The 10,000-nt window shown below is 45.0% G+C and overlaps 1 protein-coding gene across 1 annotated transcript; it reads right to left on the reverse strand.

The window, feature by feature from the left end:
* Positions 1 to 212: 212 nt before the first annotated feature.
* Positions 213 to 9,682, reverse strand: LOC136525180 (adagio-like protein 1). The gene is made up of 2 exons (XM_066518173.1): positions 9,148 to 9,682; positions 213 to 2,139 (listed from the first exon to the last, which is right to left on the reverse strand). The coding sequence occupies exons 1-2, from the start codon at positions 9,426 to 9,428 to the stop codon at positions 531 to 533; spliced, it is 1,890 nt and encodes a 629-aa protein (XP_066374270.1). The 5' UTR covers positions 9,429 to 9,682; the 3' UTR covers positions 213 to 530.
* Between the last annotated feature and the right edge of the window lie 318 nt (positions 9,683 to 10,000).

Genomic DNA, 10,000 nt, shown 5'->3' on the forward strand with positions numbered 1-10,000 from the left:
GTAAACCGATACTGAGCTAAGCTCACCAGACTGAAATTTCTACATATTACATGTTCTATACAAAAACATGGTTGATCGGTGATCACCATGCATCACGCCTTCTAGCTGTGCGCCTGTGCCACAAGACAGCAGCCTCAAGTTTTCCATGTACCGTACATCAAAAGATTAAACTATATACAGGGTAGTCCTTTGTTTTCCTAACATATTGCAAATTTGCAAGTCAGAAACATCTGAGAATACATATAAAATTTGGTACTCATTCCACAATAGTAGCTTATGAGTTGTAATTATCTGGTAAAAAGGCCAAACAAACGGCAATAAAAATGAACATATCACTACCCTTTGTCTACATTAAGCGAGCAAACCAGTGGAAACCATTTCATCTTCCAAGTAAAGCCAAGTAGCTGCCAGAAGATTCAGTATGCTCATGGTTCATTCTTCTAGTTCTGCTGGTGAAGACAATCAAGCTTCGGGTTGCATGAGAAGCCGCATTAATTTGCAAGGAACTTTACTAGAAACCCCTCAGGAACTCAAACTGAGTTGCTTGCCAAAGAAAGCTCATGTATTTCTGTAAGCATCCACTCTTCTCCAGTTTGTCCACCAAGCACTATCGCTTTTGTTCCTCCAACAACACAGGTGCTGTGGCCCCAGGCGAACCGGGGAGGGCGCCCAGGAACATTCAGTATTCTCCAGGTCGGCTTTTCTTCAGTTGGATCCAACAGATAAAGTTGTGATGCCGAGTGAAGACCTGCCACTGAGCCACCAAATATCAAAATTCTTCCACCTGGCAGGCTCACAGCAACATGATCCAGGCGAGGAGGTGGACCTGCACCAGCTGGATTACCAGCCCCAGGCATTCCACTACCAGTGAGGCATCGCCAGCAAGGCTCTTCTTCACTTAAGTCCATTGTGTACACATCACTAGACCGGAGCCGCAGAGGGCCGCTCTTAGCAAGACCACCAAACATCAGGATCTTCCTGCCACCATACACAGACATTGAGTGCCCCAGCCTAGATGGCGGTTTCCAGGATGCAGGAACTTCTCTCCAAACTGGTCTATCCATGGTTACATCAAGAAGATATGTGTCACTGAGGAGTACACCTGAATCAGCACAGCCACCAGAAACTACCAACTTCGTTCCATCCAAAGTGCAGGAGCTGTGCCATGAACGCGGAACTGGGGGTGCAACTCCAGGTATTTCACGCCAGGTTGGTTGTTTAGCATCCAAATCCAACATGAATACATCGTTAAGCAGACCCTGCCTTCCACATCCACCAAAAACAACCAACCAAGAGCCATTTAAGCATGACAGAGTATGGCCCCAGCGACCTGGAGGAGCTGCGCTCACATTGATATGCCTCCACTCTGGATTGCTAGCATTCAGATCCAATACAAACGTGTCATTCATCGGTTGCATGTTAACACCTTCCCCGCCAAAGAGAACAACACGGTTCCCCACAGCACAGGCACTGAAATTGCATCGAGATGGCTCCACTGCACCCCCAACTGTCAATTTCCTCCAGGCAACAGCTTCCAGGGTTGTCAGTTCTCTTGCCAGCCGACCCCAGCCCAGCCATCTTGCGGCAGTCACTGTCTCAATAGCTCGAGTAGTCTCACTACCCCAAGCATTCTGGCAAACCATTCTCCAGAGATCTTCATTTCTTGTCAAATGATACAAGCGCCTGCACACAGAGCTCACAGACGCTATATCTCTTGGTGACAACCTTGACAGTATACTTTGGCAAAGCACTTCATCTGTTAATTGGAAGAGGCTAGAATATTCCCGGCAAAAATTGCTGTGCTCTGGCCCCGTAGAAATGGGTCGAAATGAGTTATCTGGAGCAAACCGTGTTGACCTCACTGGTTCCTTTGTCATTGAACAGGGCAATGGTCCCAAATCAACATTAGCATCAGTGAAGAACTGAATGCCCATATAATGGGTTATGGTTTCATCATCTCCATATATAGGGGTCAGATGCAACCTGTTCATCAATGGAGTTCCATCTTTTCTGAAATTCAGTAAATCGCCGCGGAATTCAATGCCGTTGTCTATGCATCTTCGAATCTCTGACACCACTGCATCATCAACTAGGGGGTGCCTCCTTCGAGCAAATGGTCCTCTGCACTGCAGGAATCGGCTGAAAGAGAGAAGAAATATCACAGTAAATAAAGCAATAAATAAATTGCATAGGTTATATTGTATTATTGTGGCATAATTTAGGAAAATAATGAAACAATCGAAGATGAGAGATGCATGCAGACAGGAGCTGCCAACCACAAAAATACGAGTACCATACATCATAAGCACTGCCAATAGAACTAAGGTTGTCTTAGCCCATGACAATACCTAAATCCTTGCATGTTTTAACATGAACAATGGTGTTTGGCAGCCAAACACAACAAATGCGAAAGAACATACTTAAATACACAGGGTAAGAATGTTGATACGGAGCCAAAACAAGGTAACCAACTAAGCTACACCACAGGACGCTAAACATCTACTTGCATAGGGTGTAACATATAAATCCTGGAACTTGAAAATTGCCCAGGTCCCGACAAATATGTCAGTCCAAATATCTTCGAGCACTAAAAACTTGCTACTAGACATAAAGTGGCATGTTCGGCTCACTCTAAATTCCTATTTGTCAATACAACTGCATTATATCAGATGGATAAGTATTATATCTATTTGGATACGAACGGAATTTTAAATATCTTAGATATCTTTGAACTATACAACAACAACAACATAGCCTTTCTGTCCCAAGCAAGTTAGGGTAGGCTAGACTTTAAACCCACCAAGAGCCCCAAGTCACGGTTCAGGCACTTCAATAGCTGTTTTTCAAGTACTCCTATTCAAACATAGATCTCTAGGTATATCCCAAGCTTTCAAATCTCTTTTTATTGCCTCCCCCATGTCAATTTCAGTCTTCCTCTACCTCTCATATTATTAGCTTGGCTTAGGACTCCATAATGCACTGGTACCTTGGAGGTCTCCTTTGGACATGGCCAAACCACCTTAACCGATGTTGGACAAGTTTTTCTTCAATTGGTGCTACCTCTAGGCGATCACGTATATCATCGTTCCAAACTCGGTCCATTCTTGTGTGACCGCAAATCCATCGCAACATACGCATTTCGGCAACACTCAGTTGTTGAACATGTCGAATCTTTGTAGGCCAACATTCTGCTCCATACAACATAGCCGATCTAATCGCCGTTCTATAGAACTTGCCTTTTAGCTTTTGTGGTACCCTCTTGTCATAGAGAATGCCAGAAGCTTGTCGCCACTTGATCCACCCTGCTTTGATTCTATGGCTAACGTCCGCACCAATATCTCCATCCCTCTATAGCATCGATCTCAGATACCGAAAGGTATCCTTCTTAGGCACTACTTGACCTTCCAAACTTACATCTCCCTCCTCCTGTACAACTCCGCCAAAGTCGCATCTCATGTATTCGGTTTTAGTTCTGCTCAATCTAAAACCTTTAGACTCAAGGGTCTGCCGCCATAACTCTAATTTCCTATTTACTCCCACCTAGCTTTCATCCACTAACACTACATCATCAGCGAACAACATACACCAAGGGATATCCCCTTGTATGTTCCTGGTAACCTCATCCATTACCAAAGCAAAGAGATACGGACTTAAGGCTGACCCTTGATAAAGTCCAATTTTAATCGGGAAGTAATATGTGTTACCATCGTTTGTTCGAACACCAGTCACAACATTGTTGTACATGTCCTTGATGAGAGTCAAGTACTTTGATGGGACTTTATGTTTGTCCAAAGACCACCACATAATATTTCTTGGTATCTTGTCATAAGTCTTCTCCAAGTCAATGAAAACCAAGTGGAGGTCCTTCTGCTGCTCTCTAAACTGCTCCATAACCTGTCTTATTAAGAAGTTTGCTTCTGTGGTTGACCTTCCGGGCATGAAACCAAATTGGTTTGTTGATACCTGCGTCGTTCCTCGCAGGCGCTGCTCGATGACTCTCTCCCATAACTTCATAGTGTGGCTCATCAACTTAATTCCCCGATAATTAGTACAACTTTGGATATCTCCCTTGCTCTTGTAGATTGGTACCAATATGCTTCTTCTCCACTCCTCAGGCATCTTGTTCGATCGAAAGATATTGTTGAACATCTTGGTTAGCCATACTATAGCTATATCCCCGAGACATCTGCACACCTTGATTGGGATACCATCAGGACCCATCGCTTTGCCCCCTTTCGCCATTTTCAAGGCTTCTCTGACCTTCGATTCTTGAATCCTCCGCACAAAGCGCCTGTTAGTGTCATCAAACGAGTCGTCCAGCTGAACGGTGGTGTTCTCGTTCTCACCATTGAACAATTTATCAAAATACTCTTGACATCTATGTCTGATCTCATCCTCCTTCACCAAGAGTTGCTCCCTCTAATCCTTTATGCACTTGACTTGGTTGAAATCCGTTGTCTCACTATTGCAAGCCCTAGCCATCCTATAAATGTCCTTCTCTCCTTCCTTCGTACTCAAACGTCCGTAAAGGTCCTCATAGGCCCATCCCTTTGCCTCACTCACCGCTCGTTTTGCAGTCTTCTTTGCCACCTTGTACTTCTCTATGTTGTTTGCACACTTGTCATGATACAAGCGCTTATAGAACTCCTTTTCCTTAATAGCCTTTTGCACATCTTCATTCCACCACCAAGTGTCTTTCGAGTCGCATCCGCTCCCTTTGGTCACTCCAAGCACCTCTGAAGCAACCTTCCGAACGCATGTTGCCATCTTCTCCCACATGCTGTTTGCATCGCCTTCATCATTCCAAAGGCCCTCTTCAATGACCTTTTCCTTAAAGACTTTTGATGTCTCCCCTTCTAATTTCCACCACTTCGTTCTAGCAACCCTAGCTTGTTTGTTCCCACGAGCTTGCACCAGAAAGCGGAAGTTAGCCACCACCAGCTTGTGTTGAGCGACCACACATTCTCCAGGTATCACCTTACACGCCACGCATGTTCGTTTATCCCTCCTTGTAAGGACAAAGTCGATTTGACTAGAGTACTGGCCGCTACTAAATGTCACTAAATGGGACTCTCTTACGGAAGAAAATGTTAGCTATCATCAGATCAAAAGCTATGGCGAAGTCTAAGACTTCCTCTCCCTCCTGGTTCCTACTACCATATCCGAAACCCCCATGAACCGCCAGATATCTTTGAACTATAATCCAACATAAAAACCACCAAAGTGCACTTGGATTACTAGTTACTGATATGAATCATGTATCTGCAAGTCTTACTCAAATACAAGGTTTTAAAAGAATTGATGTGCAATCATCAAGAAGCAAAATCAAGTTTGGGACCCAATGCGCATTCACGGTATTTTCCAATCTTCACTTTTATCTACTACTTTTAGCACAATTACAGATTCCCAGTTAATCATTTCCTTACACTACTCTATGTTCCCTGTTTCGAGTTACAGCTTGTTGGTGCTATTTTCGTCTAGGCTAATTATCTTGGAAATCCCTCTAAATCACATGTACCTACCATAGAGCAGCTACCATAGTTTTCAGAGTACAGATGAAAATCACATCAGACCTCTTGAGTATCAACCATTATCAAGTATTAACTGTTCAATCATCAATTACTAAATTATTCCAGCAAACTGGACAGGTAAAAGACTGACTAAACATAAACCCTCGACTAATCAGGTCCATCATTTTCTTTCCCTAGAAATCAATCTATTGATTCACATCTGAAGTGCTAACTTACCTTAGATATTTCTCTCTCCAAACAATATTGAAGGACATGACCTCAAAACAACAATACCATGCCAGTTAAAGCCAAGCATACGATTTTCTTTGTAATCAGTAGTATGTTATCATGCCAAACAATCCTAGAATGAAATCATAATAATTGAGAAGTATCAAAGGTAACCCACATACTGGAAGAGAGATGATTAAGTAATTCTAATCTAGAATAAATAGACTTGATTGTAATCTAGAGTAAAAAGAATCAGAACGTGATTCTAATAAATTTTCAATTAGGCAAACCCTGCAGTCTGCACAATCAGATGCCTGATTCTAAGCAGCAGCAATCCTTGCACCTAAAAACAAAAGGATGCCACTCCATTTTGCTGAAAGGAAGAGTATTCCAACAGCTAAACTGAGCACCTCCTAGTCTAAGCTCGCTTCTAATACTCAAAATCACAACAACAGATGCTTAAAACCTATTAGCTAACAAAGAACCATCGACTCTACGTGGCAGAGATGAGCCATTGGAACCAAATGAAAGTGTGTAACGAATTGAACCAAATGGGATAAAATAGCAGCAACCAGTTCATGCCGAACACCTCCTCGGCGTGGTAACCCGTGGCCTCCTCGAAGCCGTGGTTGACGTAGATGATGGGCCAGTCGGGCTCGAGCGCATCAACAACGACCACCCCGCACGGCCTAGATGCGCACAGCATGCCTTCAATGCAGAGATGGTGGGTTCACGCTTGGCTGGAATCTCAGGGAGTGCTTCGGACACTGACGAGTGGATGGGACAAGGGTACAGTGGCCATCAACCGTAAGAATCCGGTCCGCTACACCATTGGGTGATGGCCATGACCATGAGGGTACATGGACTGGCTGAGATGCGATTAAGTTGGCCTGGTTGCTTGCTTCCTGTAGTATTCACTCATGCATCGTACATACCAGCTGAGCTACCCAGAGAGCTGTGGTTTGTTCGTGCAGCTTTTATACCAGCTAAATAAACAAAACAGTAGAGGGGAAGCCCAAAGTAGCAAAAGGATGTCACTACTTTCCATTTCACTGAAACTGCAGGTCTTGTTACAGAAAAACCAAACACCTGTCATTCTAACCGCAATTCCAATACTCAAATTGCCAAAACTGTAACCCATGACAACAACAACAACAACAAAGCCTTTAAGTCCCAAACAAGTTGGGGTAGGCTAAAGTTGAAACCCATCAGAAGCAATCAAGGTTAACTGTAACCCATGACGAAACAGAAAAAAGGTAATAGTACGCTTTCGCTGAAATGGATGCCATTTGCACTTAATAATAGCAAATCGATGCCACTTGCTATTTCACTGAAAGGAAGAGCATTCCAGTCTAAGGTCGCTCCTAGTACACACAGCGATAGCGGTTAAGGCTTTTCTAGCAGCTAATATAACAGAAAAATCAAGCACCTATCATGCTAACCGCATTTCTAATACTCAAAATCGCCAAAACAGGAAACCATGACGTCATGACAGAACAAAGAAAAAGTACTACTACGTTTTTTGCTGAAATTGATGCCACTTGCACCTAATAATAGCAAATGGATGCCACTTGCTATTTCACTGAAAGGGGGAGCATAATAACAGCTAAATAAAGAACCCTCCAGTCTACTCACTTCTAATACACAAACAGCGCTAGCGGGAAAGGCTTTTCTAGCAGCTAATGTAACAGAAAAACCAAACAACTACCATTCTAACCTCATTTCTAATACTCAAAATCACCAAAACAGGAACCCATGACGAAAAAGGAAAAAAAAAGAAGCACTACTATGTTTTTGCTGAAATGGATATCTGTTATGACCGGCATCCCCTATGCCAGGCGCAGGCCCAATAGTGGCTAGGGGGGCGGTCTGTTAAGGGGCTTAGAGGCCCAATTTATCGCTTATTTGGTATTTTCTTAGAGATAGATATAGTTCCTTAATTATAGCATCTATAGGGAAGGATAAATACTTGTAATCTAGGATGATTGGAATTAAGCAGAAAACAACAATTAAGTTGTTGGATTCCCTTGGGAGCCAGCCGTCCCTGCCCTCTCTCCCTCACGTGAACAGTACCCTCGTTACTGTAGCACCGCGTGAACTCTAGGGCTGCAGCAGCAGCCGCTCTCGCCGCCATGGGCCCTCGCCGACGTCGAGAGTACAGACCACGTCCTCCCCTCTTCCACCCCTATAACCTGCGCAGCAACTCCGGTAGGGCATCAAGTCCTAACAATATCACTCCACCCAATCATAGCAAATGAAAGACACTTATTATTTTGCTGAAAGAAAGAGCATTGTAACAGCTAAATTAAGAACCTTCCAGTCTAAGCTCGCTTCTAATAGACAACCAGCGCTAGCAGGAAAGGCTTTTCTAGTAGCTAATGAACACAAGCAGTAGAGAGGAATCCCAAAGTACCAAAATGATGCCACTATTTCCAGTTCACTCTGTGTGTGTTCTAATAGCAAAGCCGAATAACATCTAATAATATTTAAATTTATGAAAACAAAAACCCATGACAACAAACAGATAAGCAATACTACATATTAGCTCGATTCTATGTGGCAGCAATCCTTGCACCTAGAAGTAGCAACAGGATGTCACTTGCTATTTTGCTGAAAGGAAGAGTATTCCAACACCTAAACTGAGCACCTTCACTCTAAGCTCACCTCTAATACTAAAGGATGCTTGTAACGTAGGTAACAAAAGAAATAACAGTAAGCTCTGCTCTAAGTGCCACAGACCCATCTTTGAAGCCAAACCAAATTGTTGTGAAACAAATCGAGGAAAGCACATGAGATAAGGTAGCACCGACCAGTCCTGCTACATACCTACTATTGTAACCGCATTTCTAATACTCAATCACCAACACAGAAACCATGACAAAACAAACAAAAAGTAATACTACGTTTTGCTTCCTTGCATCTAACAATAGCAAGAGGAGGCCAACCCTTGCACCTAACAATAGAAAGAAGATGGCACTTGCTATTTCACAGAAAGGAAGCGTATTCTAACAGCTAAAATGAGCACCTCCCAGTCTAAGCTCTCTTACTCAAATTCATGACAACAATCGATGCTTACAACGTATAGCTAAGTAAAGACCTAACAGTAACAGTAAGTTTTGCTCGATTCTAAGTGGCACAGATCAATCCTTCCAACCAAATGAAACTGGTGTGTGACCAGTTGAAAGGGGAGACTAGTCTAACAGCAAAAATGAGGACCTACCAGCCTAAGCTCGTTTCTAAGAAACAAAATCATGACCGCAGATGCTTATACAACGTATATATAGCTAACAAAAGAACTAACAGTAGGTTCTGTATGATTCTAAGTGGCACAGAGCAATCCTTGCAACCAAAATGAAACTAGTTGCGTGACGAATTGAAATGAAAGCATATGGGATAAGGTAGCACCGACCAGTTCCTGCCGAGGACCTCCTCGGCGCGGTAGCCCGTGGCTTCCTCGAAGCCGCGGTTGACGTAGATGATGGGGCACTCGGGCTCGAGCGCGTCGGTGACGACGAGCCCGCACGGCCCGGACGCGCGCAGCATGCCTTCAATCGCGAACGTGAACATCCCACCAGCTCCCCCAGCGTCGCCACCTCCACCCTCGCCTCCCCGCTCCTCCCCCTTCTCCTCCTGCTCCTCCTCGCCGGCGCCGACGCTGCCGGCGCCGTCGGACTCGCTGTCCCACTCCATGGCGGTGCCGCCGAGGACGGCGGAACCCTAGCTCCGGATCCGGGCTCCCCACCGCGACGCGGTCAGCCCATGGATGCCACGCGCGCGAGGCGTGGCGCGGGTGGCCTAGGGTTTGGTTGGCCTGGCCTGGCTCTGGAGTCTGGATTGGGTTTTGGGCGGAGGCCGAAGGGCGGAAGCAGCCGCGAGCGGAATGGACGGAGGTCGTGGGTTCGGGCTTGGCTTGGAATTGGGAGGAAGCCTCGCTGTCTCGGCGGGGACGCAACAGACAAGTGGGGCGCAACGAGTGGACCGGACAACAAGGGCACAAGTGCCCATCAACCGCCTCGCCCGTGCACCCGAAGCGTCCGGTCCGGGGGATCTGAACCGTTGGATCGTGACCGTGGGGTACGTCGACGGCTGCGATAGGATCAAGCTGGTCGGGTTGCTTGCTCACGCTGCCCGTAGTTTTCGCTCGTGCGTGCGTCTGTCTGCTGACGCTGCCCGTAGTATTCGCTCGTACTTGTACTTATTTTTTTTGAAACATGTCATACTTATTTTCTTCCCAAACATTATTAGGGGTAGATGCAAAAACT

The sequence above is a fragment of the Miscanthus floridulus genome, chromosome 19, assembly GCF_019320115.1.
Source record: "Miscanthus floridulus cultivar M001 chromosome 19, ASM1932011v1, whole genome shotgun sequence".
Taxonomy (NCBI): Eukaryota; Viridiplantae; Streptophyta; class Magnoliopsida; order Poales; family Poaceae; genus Miscanthus; species Miscanthus floridulus.